At 32.6% G+C, this 14,358-nt stretch overlaps 1 protein-coding gene and 2 long non-coding RNA genes across 7 annotated transcripts in view; 1 reads left to right on the top strand and 2 right to left on the bottom strand.

Moving 5' to 3' along the window:
* LOC136033620 (uncharacterized) overlaps positions 1–2,228 on the bottom strand; it is a 4,520-nt gene extending 2,292 nt beyond the window's left edge. Inside the window, exon 1 of the long non-coding RNA XR_010618976.1 lies at positions 38–2,228. This is a non-coding gene — a long non-coding RNA (uncharacterized LOC136033620). The remainder of the gene's footprint in view (positions 1–37) is intronic.
* Positions 1–14,358, top strand: part of LOC136033622 (uncharacterized) — a 193,968-nt gene that overhangs the window by 84,045 nt on the left and 95,565 nt on the right. For all 5 annotated transcript variants that reach the window (XR_010618977.1, XM_065714415.1, XM_065714414.1 and 2 more), the window contains one exon: positions 12,940–13,078. Coding sequence is in view for 4 of the 5 variants with exons in the window: in XM_065714415.1 (XP_065570487.1) it covers positions 12,940–13,078 (139 nt within the window). In the remaining variant the exon portion in view is untranslated. The remainder of the gene's footprint in view (positions 1–12,939; positions 13,079–14,358) is intronic.
* Positions 2,799–4,391, bottom strand: LOC136034183 (uncharacterized). Its single transcript, XR_010619128.1, has 2 exons — positions 3,873–4,391; positions 2,799–3,235 (listed from the first exon to the last, which is right to left on the bottom strand). It is a non-coding gene; the product is annotated as an uncharacterized LOC136034183 (long non-coding RNA).

Below are 14,358 nucleotides of genomic sequence, written 5' to 3'. Positions count from 1 at the left end.
ATTTTTTTTTTTCTTTTTTAGTTCTTTTAGTTTTTACCTTTTTTAGTTTTTTTTTAGTTTTTAGTTTTTTTAGTTTTTTACCTTTTTTTAGTTTTTTTAGTTTTTTAGCTTTTTTATTTTTTTTATTAGTTTTTAGTTTTTTTGTAGTTTTTGCCTTTTTTTTTAGTTTTTTGTCCTGGTCGCTTTCTCTTTGAGTGTCGTCATTTATTAGTTTTTTCTTTTTTTTTTAGTTTTTTATTGGTTTTTACCTTTATTTTAGCTTATTTTTCAGTTTTTTCCTTTTTTTTAGTTTTTTTTTATTTTTTATTTTTTTTAGTTTTTTACCTTTTTTTAGTTTTTTTAGTTTTTTTAGTTTTTTAGCTTTTTTACTTTTTTTATTAGTTTTTAGTTTTTTTTGTAGTTTTTGCCTTTTTTTAGTTTTTTCAGTTTTTTTTTTAGTTTTTTATTGGTTTTTACCTTTATAGTTTTTTTAGTTTTTTAGCTTTTTTATTTTTTTTATTAGTTTTTAGTTTTTTTTGTAGTTTTTGCCTTTTTTTAGTTTTTTCAGTTTTGACGTCACCTAATCCAGTTTTTTCAGGTGACGTCACCTGACACATCCATCCACACATCCATCCACACATCCACAGACAGACAACTTATTTTTATATATATAGACTAGCTGTTGGGGTGGCGCTTCGCGCCACCCCAACACCTAGTTGGTGGGGGCGCTTCGCGCCCCCCCCAAGCCCCCCCGCGCGCGTAAGTCGTTACGCGCCATAATAGTTACGCGCCATTGTAGTTGTGTCCCTATGTCCCACCTGTGAATATAGATATATATATATATATATGGTTTTAACTACGTAAAACTTGCGAATATACAACATTCTTTGCTGTCCCATTGTCTTTGCATATAAATAGATTGTCAGGTTATCCCCCTGTTTCCCCCCGGTGTCCCCGTTGTAGTTGTGTCCCTGTGTCCCGGTCGTCATTTATATTCCCTGTGTCCCGGGTCCCGGTCATCATTTGTATCCCGGTGTCCCGGTCTGTATATACATTCGTTTTTTAGTTTTGTTTTTCTCCTTTATTTTTTTCCTTTTTTTTTCTTTTTTAGCTTATTTAGATTTTTAGATTTTTTAGTTTTTTTTATTAGTTTTTAGTTTTTATTTCTTTTTAGTTTTTTTGTCCCGGTCGTCATTTATATCCCCCTGTTTCCCCCGGTGTCCCCGTTGTAGTTGTGTCCCTGTGTCCCGGTCGTTATTTATATTCCCTGTGTCCCGGTCGTCATTTGTATCCCGGTGTACCGGTCTGTATATACATTCGTTTTTTAGTTTTGTTTTTCTCCTTTATTTTTTTCCTTTTTTTTTCTTTTTTAGTTTATTTAGATTTTAGATTTTTTAGTTTTTTTATTAGTTTTTAGTTTTTTTTTCTTTTTAGTTTTTTTGTAGTTTTTACCTTCTTTTTAGTTTTGTTAATTTTTTTTTTTACTTGTGTCCTGGTCGTCATTTATACTCCCTGTGTCCCGGTGCTTTGTTGATTGCTAATCGAACATTCCTTTTGTCCTGGTCGCTTTCTCTTTGAGTGTCGTCATTTATTTTTTTCTTTTTTAGTTCTTTTAGTTTTTACCTTTTTTAGTTTTTTTTTAGTTTTTAGTTTTTTTAGTTTTTTACCTTTTTTTAGTTTTTTTAGTTTTTTAGCTTTTTTATTTTTTTTATTAGTTTTTAGTTTTTTTGTAGTTTTTGCCTTTTTTTTTAGTTTTTTGTCCTGGTCGCTTTCTCTTTGAGTGTCGTCATTTATTAGTTTTTTCCTTTTTTTTTTAGTTTTTTATTGGTTTTTACCTTTATTTTAGCTTATTTTTCAGTTTTTTCCTTTTTTTTAGTTTTTTTTTATTTTTTATTTTTTTTAGTTTTTTACCTTTTTTTAGTTTTTTTAGTTTTTTTAGTTTTTTAGCTTTTTTACTTTTTTTATTAGTTTTTAGTTTTTTTTTGTAGTTTTTGCCTTTTTTTAGTTTTTTCAGTTTTTTTTTTAGTTTTTTATTGGTTTTTACCTTTATAGTTTTTTTAGTTTTTTAGCTTTTTTATTTTTTTTATTAGTTTTTAGTTTTTTTTGTAGTTTTTGCCTTTTTTTAGTTTTTTCAGTTTTGACGTCACCTAATCCAGTTTTTTCAGGTGACGTCACCTGACACATCCATCCACACATCCATCCATCCATCCATCCACAGACAACTTATTTTTATATATATAGATAGATATATATATATATACTAGCTGTATACTAGCTGTACTAGCTGTTGCGCCCCCCCCCCCATATACTAGCTGTATATATATATATACTAGCTGTATACTAGCTGTACTAGCTGTTGCGCCCCCCCCATATACTAGCTGTTGGGGTGGTGCTTCGCGCCCCCCCCCCCCCCCCCAAGCCCCCCCCGCGCGCGTAAGTCGTTACGCGCCATAATAGTTACGCGCCATTGTAGTTGTGTCCCTATGTCCCACCTGTGAATATAGATAGATATATATATATATATATATATATATATATATATACATATATATATATATATATATATATATATATATATATATATATATATATATATATATATATGGTTTTAACTACGTAAAACTTGCGAATATACAACATTCTTTGCTGTCCCATTGTCTTTGCATATAAATAGATTGTCAGGTTTACCGACTCTTGAACATGCAACATATAATGGTCCATGGGAAAACAATCTGTATTCAGATCTATACCTCATGATTCTAATGATTGCCCTTGAGCTTTGTTGATGGCGATTGCTAATCGACCATTCCCTGTCCCGGTGTCCCGGTCGTCATTTATATCCCCCCGTTTCCCCCGGTGTCCCCGTTGTAGTTGTGTCCCTGTGTCCCGGTCGTCATTTATATTCCCTGTGTCCCGGTCGTCATTTGTATCCCGGTGTCCCGGTCTGTATATACATTCGTTTTTTAGTTTTGTTTTTCTCCTTTATTTTTTTCCTTTTTTTTTCTTTTTTAGTTTATTTAGATTTTTAGATTTTTTAGTTTTTTTATTAGTTTTTAGTTATTTTTCTTTTTTTTTGTAGTATTTACCTTCTTTTTAGTTTTGTTAGTTTTTTTTTTACTTATGTCCTGGTCGTCATTTATACTCCCTGTGTCCCGGTGCTTTGTTGATTGCTAATCGAACATTCCTTTTGTCCTGGTCGCTTTCTCTTTGAGTGTCGTCATTTATTTTTTTCTTTTTTAGTTCTTTTAGTTTTTACCTTTTTTAGTTTTTTTTAGTTTTTTAGATGAAAATTTTTTTCAGTTTTTTCCTTTTTTCTTTTTAGTTTTTTATTGGTTTTTACCTTTATTTTAGCTTATTTTTCAGTTTTTTCCTTTTTTTTAGTTTTTTTTTATTTTTTATTTTTTTTAGTTTTTTACCTTTTTTTAGTTTTTTTAGTTTTTTTAGTTTTTTAGCTTTTTTACTTTTTTTATTAGTTTTTAGTTTTTTTTGTAGTTTTTGCCTTTTTTTAGTTTTTTCAGTTTTTTTTTAGTTTTTTATTGGTTTTTACCTTTATTTTAGCTTATTTTTCAGTTTTTTCCTTTTTTTTAGTTTTTTTTTAGTTTTTAGTTTTTTTAGCTTTTTACCTTTTTTTAGTTTTTTTAGTTTTTTAGCTTTTTTATTTTTTTATTAGTTTTTAGTTTTTTTTGTAGTTTTTGCCTTTTTTTAGTTTTTTAGCTTTTTTATTAGTTTTTAGTTTTTTTTGTAGTTTTTGCCTTTTTTTAGTTTTTTTCTTTTTAGTTTTTTTGTAGTTTTTACCTTCTTTTTAGTTTTGTTAGTTTTTTTTTTACTTATGTCCTGGTCGTCATTTATACTCCCTGTGTCCCGGTGCTTTGTTGATTGCTAATCGAACATACCTTTTGTCCTGGTCGCTTTCTCTTTGAGTGTCGTCATTTATTTTTTTCTTTTTTAGTTCTTTTAGTTTTTACCTTTTTTAGTTTTTTTTAGTTTTTTAGATGAAAATTTTTTTAGTTTTTTCTTTTTTTCTTTTTAGTTTTTTATTGGTTTTTACCTTTATTTTAGCTTATTTTTCAGTTTTTTCCTTTTTTTAGTTTTTTTTATTTTTTATTTTTTTTTAGTTTTTTACCTTTTTTTAGTTTTTTTTAGTTTTTTTAGTTTTTTAGCTTTTTTACTTTTTTATTAGTTTTTAGTTTTTTTTTGTAGTTTTTGCCTTTTTTTAGTTTTTTTCTGTTTTTTTTTAGTTTTTTATTGGTTTTTACCTTTATTTTAGCTTATTTTTCAGTTTTTTTCCTTTTTTTTAGTTTTTTTTTAGTTTTTAGTTTTTTCAGTTTTTTACCTTTTTTTAGTTTTTTTAGTTTTTTTAGTTTTTTAGCTTTTTTATTTTTTTTTATTAGTTTTTAGTTTTTTTTTGTAGTTTTTGCCTTATTTTAGTTTTTTAGTTTTTTACCTTTTTTATTAGTTTTTAGTTTTTTTTGTAGTTTTTGCCTTTTTTTAGTTTTTTTAGTTTTTTAGCTTTTTTATTTTTTTATTAGTTTTTAGTTTTTTTTGTAGTTTTTGCCTTTTTTTAGTTTTTTAAGTTTTCAGTTTTGTCACCTGATCCAGTTTTTTCAGGTGACGTCACCTGATCCATCCACAGATCCACACACAGACAACTTATTTTTATATATATAGATATATATATATATTTTTAACTAAGTAAAACTTGCGAATATACAACATTCATCGCTGTCCCATTGTCTGTGCATATAAATAGATTGTCAGGTTTACCGACTCTTGAACATGCAACATATAATGGTCCATGGGAAAACAATCCGTATTCAGATCTATACCTCATAATTCTAATGATTGCCCTTGAGCTTTGTTGATGGTGATTGCTAATCGACCATTCCCTGTGTCGCCGTCGTCATTTATATATTCCCCTGTGCCCCCCGGCGTCCCCGTTGTAGTTTTGTCCCTGTGTCCAGGTCGTCATTTATATTCCCTGCGTCCCGGTCGTCATTTGTGTCCCAGTGTCCCAGTCTGTGATTTCTCTTTGTGTGTCCTGGGCGTCATTTATATTCCTTGTGTCCCGGTATCCCGGTCGTCATTTGTGTCCCGGTGTCCCGGTCTGTATATACATTCGTTTTTGAATTGTTTTTTTTTTTAGTTTTTAGTTTTTTACCTTTTTTTTAGTTTTTTTAGTGATACCTCATGATTCTAATGACTGCCCTTGAGTTTTGTTGATGGTGATTGCTAATCGAACATTCCCTGTGTCCCCTTCGTCATTTATATATCCCCCTGTGCTCCCCGGCGTCCCCGTTGTAGTTGTGTCCCTGTGTCCCGGTCGTCATTTATATTCCCTGTGTCCCGGTCGTCATTTGTATTCCGGTGTCCCGGTCTGTATATGCATTCGTTTTTGAAATGGTATATGATGAAATAAATTTTTGTATTTTCCCCCTTTTTTTCTTTTTAGTTTTTTTTTGGTTTTTACTTTTTTTTTAGTTTTTTGTTTTTTTCTTTTTAGTTTTTTTTATTTTTTTTTAGTTTTGTTTTTCTCCTTTATTTTTCATTTTTTTTCCTTTTTTTCTTTTTTTATAGTATTTTTAGTTTTTGAGCTTTTTTTGTTTTTATTTTAGTTTTTAGTTTTTTTTTCTTTTTAGTTTTTTTGTAGTTTTTACCTTTTTTTTAGGTATTTTAGTTTTTTTTACTTATGTCCTGGTCGTCATTTATGCTCCCTGTGTCCCGGTTGTCATTTGTGTCCCGGTGCTTGCCGGTGTCCCGGTCGTCATTTGTGTTTCGATGTCCCGGTCTGTAATTTCGTCAGTCGACAAACATGACGTCAGTCAACACACAAACATGACGTCACCCGACAGACACACACACACACACAGAGACAACTTAGTTTTATATATATAGAAGATGTGCCGGTGTCCCGGTCGTCATTTGTGTCCCGATGTCCCGGTCTGTAATTTCGTCAGTCGAAAACATGACGTCAGTCAACACACAAACATGACGTCACCCGACAGACCCACACACACACAGACAACTTATTTTTATATATATAGAAGACTAGCTATAGGGGTGGCGCTTCGCGCCACCCCAACACCTAGTTGGTGGGGCGCTTCGCGCCCCCCAAGCCCCCCCCACGTGCGTAAGTCGTTACGCGCCATATTAGTTTTTTTGTAGTTTTTACCTTTTTTAGTTTTTTCTTCTTTTGTATTAATGCTAAAGCCAAGGTTCAAACCTGGAGCCTCTCGGACCTAGAACCTGAAACATGACGCTTTACCAACTCAGCTACTTCGGCTTGAATACATTCGTTTTGAGCAGCTTCCTCGGGTGTTGCCATTGTAGGTTCTTCAGTCATTTTACAATTAGAAATTTCTCTTTCAACGGTCTTCTTACAATTAAAAATTTGTCTTTGAACGATATTCTTAAATACCTGTGTCCTGGTCGTCATTTATATTCCCTGTGTCCCGGTCGTCATTTGTGTCCCGGTATCCCAGTCTGTAATTTCTCTTTGAGTGTCCCGGTCGTTATTTATATTCCCTCTGTCCCGGTCGTCATTTGTGTCCCTGTCTGTAATTTCTCTTTGAGTGTTTTTTCTTTTTAGTATTTTTTAGTTTTTTACATTTTTTATTTTTTCAGTTTTCTTTTACTTCTTTATTTTTCAGCTTCACTATGAAATACATATCGCTGAACCTTTGTTTTTTTAACTAAAATCTGGTAGGCATTGATGACCTTATCCAAGTCAAAATCCCAAACCCAATCATCATCGCTATCATTTTCAGTTTTGATATGTTTTGACTCTTGCTATCCAGGTGGATGTTTATCTAACTGCGCGGTTTTGCGTTCTTTAGCCTCAAGCCTTTTTCCTTGCTGTTCTTTTGATTCCTCGGCACGCTTTCTTTTCTGACTTTCTCTATCAGCAGCAAGTTTTTTGGCATAGACTCTTTGAGCATCTTAATCGGCTTTTGCCATTGTAAGTTCATCATTTGTAAGTTCATTTCTACGTGAACATATATGCCTTAAATATCTTTAATGACGTCACCGTCATAGCAAAAATGACGACAACTAACTTCATGACGTCAGTCGACACAGAAACATTTTTTTGTAGTTTTTACCTTTTTTAGTTTTTTTCTTCTTTTGTATTAATGCTAAAGCCAAGGTTCAAACCTGGAGCCTCTCGGACCTAGAACCTGAAACATAACGCTTTGCCAACTCAGCTACTTCGGCTTGAATACATTCGTTTTGAGCAGCTTCCTCGGGTGTTGCCATTGTAGTTTCTTCAGTCATTTTACAATTAGAAATTTCTCTTTCAACGGTCTTCTTACAATTAAAAATTTGTCTTTGAACGATATTCTTAAATACCTGTGTCCTGGTCGTCATTTATATTCCCTGTGTCCCGGCCGTCATTTGTGTCCCGGTATCCCAGTCTGTAATTTCTCTTTGAGTGTCCCGGTCGTTATTTATATTCCCTCTGTCCCGGTCGTCATTTGTGTCCCGGTCTGTAATTTCTCTTTGAGTGTTTTTTCTTTTTAGTATTTTTTAGTTTTTTACATTTTTTCTTTTTTCAGTTTTCTTTTACTTCTTTATTTTTCAGCTTCACTATGAAATACATATCGCTGAACCTTTGTTTTTTTAACTAAAATCTGGTAGGCATTGATGACCTTATCCAAGTCAAAATCCCAAACCCAATCATCATCGCTATCATTTTCAGTTTTGATATGTTTTGACTCTTGCTATCCAGGTGGATGTTTATCTAACTGCGCGGTTTTGCGTTCTTTAGCCTCAAGCCTTTTTCCTTGCTGTTCTTTTGATTCCTCGGCACGCTTTCTTTTCTGACTTTCTCTATCAGCAGCAAGTTTTTTGGCATAGACTCTTTGAGCATCTTAATCGGCTTTTGCCATTGTAAGTTCATCATTTGTAAGTTCATTTCTACGTGAACATATATGCCTTAAATATCTTTAATGACGTCACCGTCATAGCAAAAATGACGACAACTAACTTCATGACGTCAGCCGACACAGAAACATGACGTCACCTGATCCACAGACAGACAGACAACTTATTTTTATATATATAGAAGATAGATAGATAGATATAAAAATATGTTGTCTGTGTGTGTGTATGTCTGTCGAGTGACGTCATGTTTGTGTGTCGACTGACGTCATGTTTTCGACTGACGAAATTACAGACCGGGACATCGAGACACAAATGACGACCGGGACACCGGCACATAGGGAATATAAATGACGACCGGGACACTCAAAGAGAAAGCGACCGGGACACAAGGAATGTTCGATTAGCAATCACTATCAACAAAGCACCGGGACACAAATGACGACCGGGACACAAGGAATATAAATGACGACCAGGAGACTCAAAGAGAAATTACAGACCGGGACACCGGAACACAAATGACGACCGGGACAAAAATGACGACCGGGACACCGGGATAGTGCGTAATTTGTGTTACGCGCACATGGAGACAGGAAAACAACAACAACGGGGACACCGGGGGGCACAGGGGGATTTATAAATGACGACGGGGACACAGGGAATGTTCGATTAGCAATCACCATCAACAAAGATCAAAGGCAATCATTAGAATAATGATGTATAGATCTGAATACAGATTGTTTTTCCCATGGACAATTATATGTTGTATGTTCAAGAGTCGGTAAACCTGACAATCTATTTATATGCACAGACAATGGGACAGCCAAGAATGTTGTATATTCGCAAGTTTTACGTAGTTAAAAATATATATATATATATATATATATATATATATATATATATATATATATATATATATATATATATATATATATATATATATATATATATATATATATATATTTCATATACATGAAAAAAAAATATATATATATATGTATATATATATATATATATATATATATATATATATATATATATATATATGTATATATATTTAAGATTTTGATTATAAGCACGAGTTTCTCTTTACTAACACTTTTTTGCTACGAGTTACTCTATATAAACCCTGTTTGAAGAGCACTTATCCTTCGTAGTTGTTTAGATTAGGGAATATTTTTAAAGTTTACATACACCGAAGAAAAGGATCTTGCTAAGTTAATAGTGCTAAGACTAACTGTTTGAAAGCAACTTTGAAATCGAAAAAATTTTGAATTCCGATAAAAATGAATTCTATGTTTGACTTCATATTTGTGCAAAGTGTTCTAGTGCTGTCTGGCGGTCACTGTAATTCAAATTCAAAGAAGAACAATCAAAGAAGAAAAGGGATGTTTTCAACAAAATTCTCCATTAAATGACTTAATTGTACCTGTGCAAATATTTAAGTATGATTTGCAGGCTTATTTATAGAATTAATTATAATTTACATATTTATTGTTAATAAATAAGAAAATTAAGGTGCTTCAACTTAAATTATTTTCATCTATTATTTATCAACAGCCATTATTTTACTTAACATAGGACGCTATAGAATTATTTGAATCAAACAGTTCGTGGTAACGAACTGTAAGTAAGGAGCGACCTGGCTCAATAGTAGCCAAAATTCTAAAAACAGAATTTTTATAACAATAGTTACATCAAAAGAACCGAATTCAAATGCTAATTTTAAATATAAAATTTTCATTAAGTTTAGACTTACCCATCAAAAGTTACGAGCCTGCGAAAATTTGTCTTATTTTAGAAAATAGGAGAAAACACCCCCTAACAGTCAAAGAATCTTAACGAAAATCACACCATCAGATTCAGCGTATCAGAAAACTCTATTGTAGAAGTCTCAAGCTCCTATCTACAAAAATGTGGAATTTTGTATTTTTTGCCAGAAGGCAGATCACGGATGCGTGTTTGTTTGTCTTTTTGTTTTTTTTTCCCAGGGGTGATCGTATCGACCCAGTGGTCCTAGAATCTTGTGAGAGGTCTCATTCTAACGGAAATGGAAAGTTCTAAGGCCTAATTTTCAGTGACCAAAAAAATTGGAGGGCACCTAGGCCCTCCCATGCTAATTATTTTCCCAAAGTCACCAGATCAAAATTCTGAGATAGCCAATGTATTCATCGTAGTCGAAAAACCTTATAACTATGTCTTTGGGGACGACTTACTCCCCCACACTTCCCGTTGGAGGGGCTACAAGTTACAAGCTTTCACCAATGCTTACATATAGTAATGGTTATTTGGAAGTGTACAGACAGTTTCAGGGGCATTTTTTGGTTTGGGGGAGAGTTGAGGGGGGGGGGGGTTACGTGGAAGGATATTTCCCTGGAGAAAATTCTCATGGGGGAAGAGAATTTTAATAAAGGGGGCGCAGGATTTTCTAGCATTGCTTGAAAAAACAATGAAAAAATAAATATGAAAAGTTTTTCTACTGAAGGTAAGGAGCAGCATTAAAAGTTAAAACGAACAAAAATTATTAGGCATATGAGGGGTTTACCACCTCGTTATACCTCACTCTTTACGCCAAAGTATTTTTAGTAATTTCAATTATTTATTCTACGGCCTTTGTGATTCAGAGGTTATTCTTAAGGAATTGGGACAAAATCTAAGCTTTAGTGTAAAGAGCGAGGTATCGACGAGGGTTGAACCCTCTCATATACGCAATAGAACATACGAATATAGAAGTTCGTTACGTAAGTTAATTCGTAAGTTGCGTATATTTCTTACCAATGAAAACGTTTGTAAAAAATTAAAAGGTCTAGTTGCTTTTTTAAGTAATCAAAAACTTGGAGGGCAACTAGGCCTCCTCCCTTGCTCCTTTTTTCTCAAAATCTTCCGATTAATATGCAAATTTCGTTTAATTATTTATGTGTGGAGATCCAAGATCAAAACATGCATTAATTCAAAAATGTCCAGAAATAAAAAAATAAGTTTTATAAATGAAAGTAAGGAGCAACATTAAAACTTAAAACGAGCAGAAATTACTCCGTATATGAAAGGGGCTTTTCCTTCTCAACGCCTCGCTCTTTACGCTAAAGTTTCTTACTGTTTTAAAAATAGAGTTAAGAGAAAGAGTCGAACTTTAGCGTAAAGAGCGGGGCGTTGAGGAGGAAAACCCCCTTTCATATACGGAGTAATTTCTGTTTGTTTTAAGTCTTAATGTTGCTCCTTACTTTCATTTAAAAAAACTTGTTTTTTTTGTTTAATCAAGAAAAGGAATCCCTATTACGAAGATTTTTGGATTCACTGATCTAAACTCTTCTTTATGTATGCGTTGTGCAAAGGTGTGTCTAGTTTTTTTTTTCCTGGGGAGTTTTTTTTTTGTTCTAATGGGAGGTCTAAAAATTTGTTTAAACACAGTCCTGTTGTGTTTTTGTGGGTCGGACCCAAATCTTTCTTTTTTACGGGGGGGGGGAGGGTTAAACACCGTACACCCCTCCCCACCGGATATGGGCTTGGTGCAGAATTACCAAATTATATTTATAAATGTTGCTTAGACAATACAGAGAATGACCAAGGATGTATCTAGGGAAAGCAAGGATGTAGTCCCCCTAGCTCTACGAGAGAGATTGCTCCCTAAAACCTTTACAAGCTTAATCCCTGATAAATTACAGTAAACATCCTCCTCCTTCTAAATTTTTGCCTATCCCCCTCTCCCTTGCCTAAGGAAAATCGCTGTCATTGACTAAGTGAATAAATATAAGCATGCTGAATGTATGGACACTATACACACTGCTTTACATCTGTGAAACTTGTCTTTCTAAGGTTGACTAATTTTTACCAGCTAATTATCAATGAAAAAAAGTATGTAAAACAGTTCAAAATAGGGATGAAACCTTTTTATTGACAGTGAATAAATATAAAATTATTTAACTGGATATTTCGAACACATATACAGTGTTCATCATCAGCTGTAAAACTAAAAGACATGAATAAAAATAAACAAAATTTATACCTAATAAACTAATTACATATAGTTTATTGCTCTTATTTTTCTGACGATATTCTGGAAACAACAGAAAAGAAAGATATTTTTTGTTCTCTACCATATGTTCCAGGTTTGAGTGAAAAACTTAAAAGAATTTTACAAAATAATGGTTTAAAGGTAGCTTTAAGAGGTAGTAATACTTTGGCTAGTTTTTTTTAAATTCTGGAAAGGATCGGACTTCCGTAGAGCAATAGAGTAGGGTTTATTAAATCCCATGTACTTGTGGAAGCTCTTATGTGGGACGTACTAACCAGAATTTAAAAATGAGATTGCTACAACTTCATAATTCTATTTCATCGTCTTTAAAGCAAAATACCAAACCTGAAGATTTCACGTCGGCCCTCTCGGAACATATCTTTAATTTTCCAAATCATTTTATTTTGTTTGAAAATATTTCTTTGATTTCTAGGGACCAAGGTTTAAAGCAAATTTTCAGGGAAACAATCGAAATTAAAAAAAATTTATTCAAGAATAATTCCATAAGCAGAGATAGAGGTGAATTTGGATTGAACTCAATTTATGATAGTTTACTGAGGTCAAACAAAGTAAATATCACCTCACCTAAGAGCTATGACCTGTGTCCACGTAATATGTCAGGTAATTCTAATTAACCGGAACCAAAAAGGTCAAAGAGATTTGCCTCGGCTGTTGCATTGAAAAAAATAAGAGCAATAAACTATATGTAATTAGTTTATTAGGTATAAATTTTGTTTATTTTTATTCATGTCTTTTAGTTTTACAGCTGATGATGAACACTGTATATGTGTTCGAAATATCCAGTTAAATAATTTTACATCTATTTACTGTCAATAAAAAGGTTTCATCCCTATTTTGAACTATTTTACTTTCGTCATGGAAAGGCAGTGTGGTCTTCGAAGTTATCTACGTCGAAAAAAAGTATTTTTAATAATGCCTAATTTATCAGTGTTCATAACATATCCGATTTGAATGTCCCTCTACGTAAAACCTTATTTTCACCAAAATATACGAATTTGAAAAAAATAGATCCTAGACTTTATATTTTGACTCATTCATTCATTTAACCTAAGGAGCATTGTCTGAACTTCGGGATCCTAGAAGAAATTTCACCGCGGAAGAATGGGCAATGTTTTGCGGAAGAAAACTATGTGCCGATATGATTAGAAAGTTTATTGAAAATATGGTGAAAGGATCTCCAGGGAAACTTAAGTAAGTTTGCCATTCTGTTTTGTTTTTGTTTTATTTAGGTTTTAGAAATATTTTCAAAGAGTGATGGCGATAAGAGTGGCTAAGTAGTGAGCAGAGTAATAACAGGCACTCAGTAATGCGCACCCAGTAATGAGCAGAATAATAGGCACTCAAAGAAGAAGATGAAACAGAAGCTATTCAGAAAAAGTATTCAGTATTAATTGTACTAATAGAGCTTATTGAAGTGTTTTTCCGAATAATACTCTTAGCAGACAATGTATTTTGGATTTCTCCTATAATGTAAATCGTGAAATAGAGATTTAGGCAATCTCATCGTATCTTAAAGATAAAAACTTTTACTGTGGACTGGTTTTATGAAAAAGTCCAAAAAGATTAAAGTAATTTTTCATTGACCATTCACTTTTCATTGCAAAAGTCGATTCCTGTTTTTATGTCAGACCAAAAACATTAACCGAAAGTTAAAGATGTTTTTTTTTTTTACCAAACTCTATTGCAAATTTCATCTTTACGAGAATAAGAAAATTATAAAATGCCAGCCGATGATAACACTTGGTAATTTTTTTCAAATTTAAAATTATAAGCCCATGCTGAAAACGGATATGAAAGTCGTTACTAGTCCAATTCTCTCAATCTGACTTTTAATGTCAAAATTTCAGAAGCTTGCGCAATTTTGCTGGTTTTGCTAAGACGCCAGGCTTGGAAAATAGTGAAAACGCAGAGCACCGAGCCCTTAGTAATATGGAGAAATGCACTACTGTAGAAAGACAACTCCTAGAAACGACTGTAGGTCAAATTAGGTCGCAGGAACATGTTTTTAGTTATTTTCTCCTCTTCATCCATTAAAAATAAAAATTTCATATGAAGTAAAAATTACTATACCTTATAAGCAATGGATCTAGAACCTACAGCCTAAAATTAAAGGTAAAAAGGTGTTTTTGCGTTCCCTTTCCTTAGCCCTTTCTCATATTAAACCATTGACATATTATGTGAAAGTTGGTTGTTACGTGAAAGTTAAACGTCAAAAATTTGAATAACGGCCATCTTTGAAATCTGACTTATAGGAGTCACCTTGCCCTGGTCACGATCCCTGAAAAGTATAGTTTTAACCAAATTCGAGGTCTTTTTCAAAATTTACTAATGTCTTCACAGAATCTTTCACACCTTGCAAGTAGGAATGGTTTTTCATGCGGTGGTAAATCTGCTGTTTTAATTGAATAATTTCGGATTGTAACAGTCTGTTTCTTTGCCCATCATTTTCATTTTTGACTCACTCAGATTCT

Source organism: Artemia franciscana, chromosome 12, assembly GCF_032884065.1.
Source record: "Artemia franciscana chromosome 12, ASM3288406v1, whole genome shotgun sequence".
Lineage (NCBI taxonomy): Eukaryota > Metazoa > Arthropoda > Branchiopoda > Anostraca > Artemiidae > Artemia > Artemia franciscana.
This window is presented reverse-complemented; position numbering and strand designations above follow the sequence as displayed.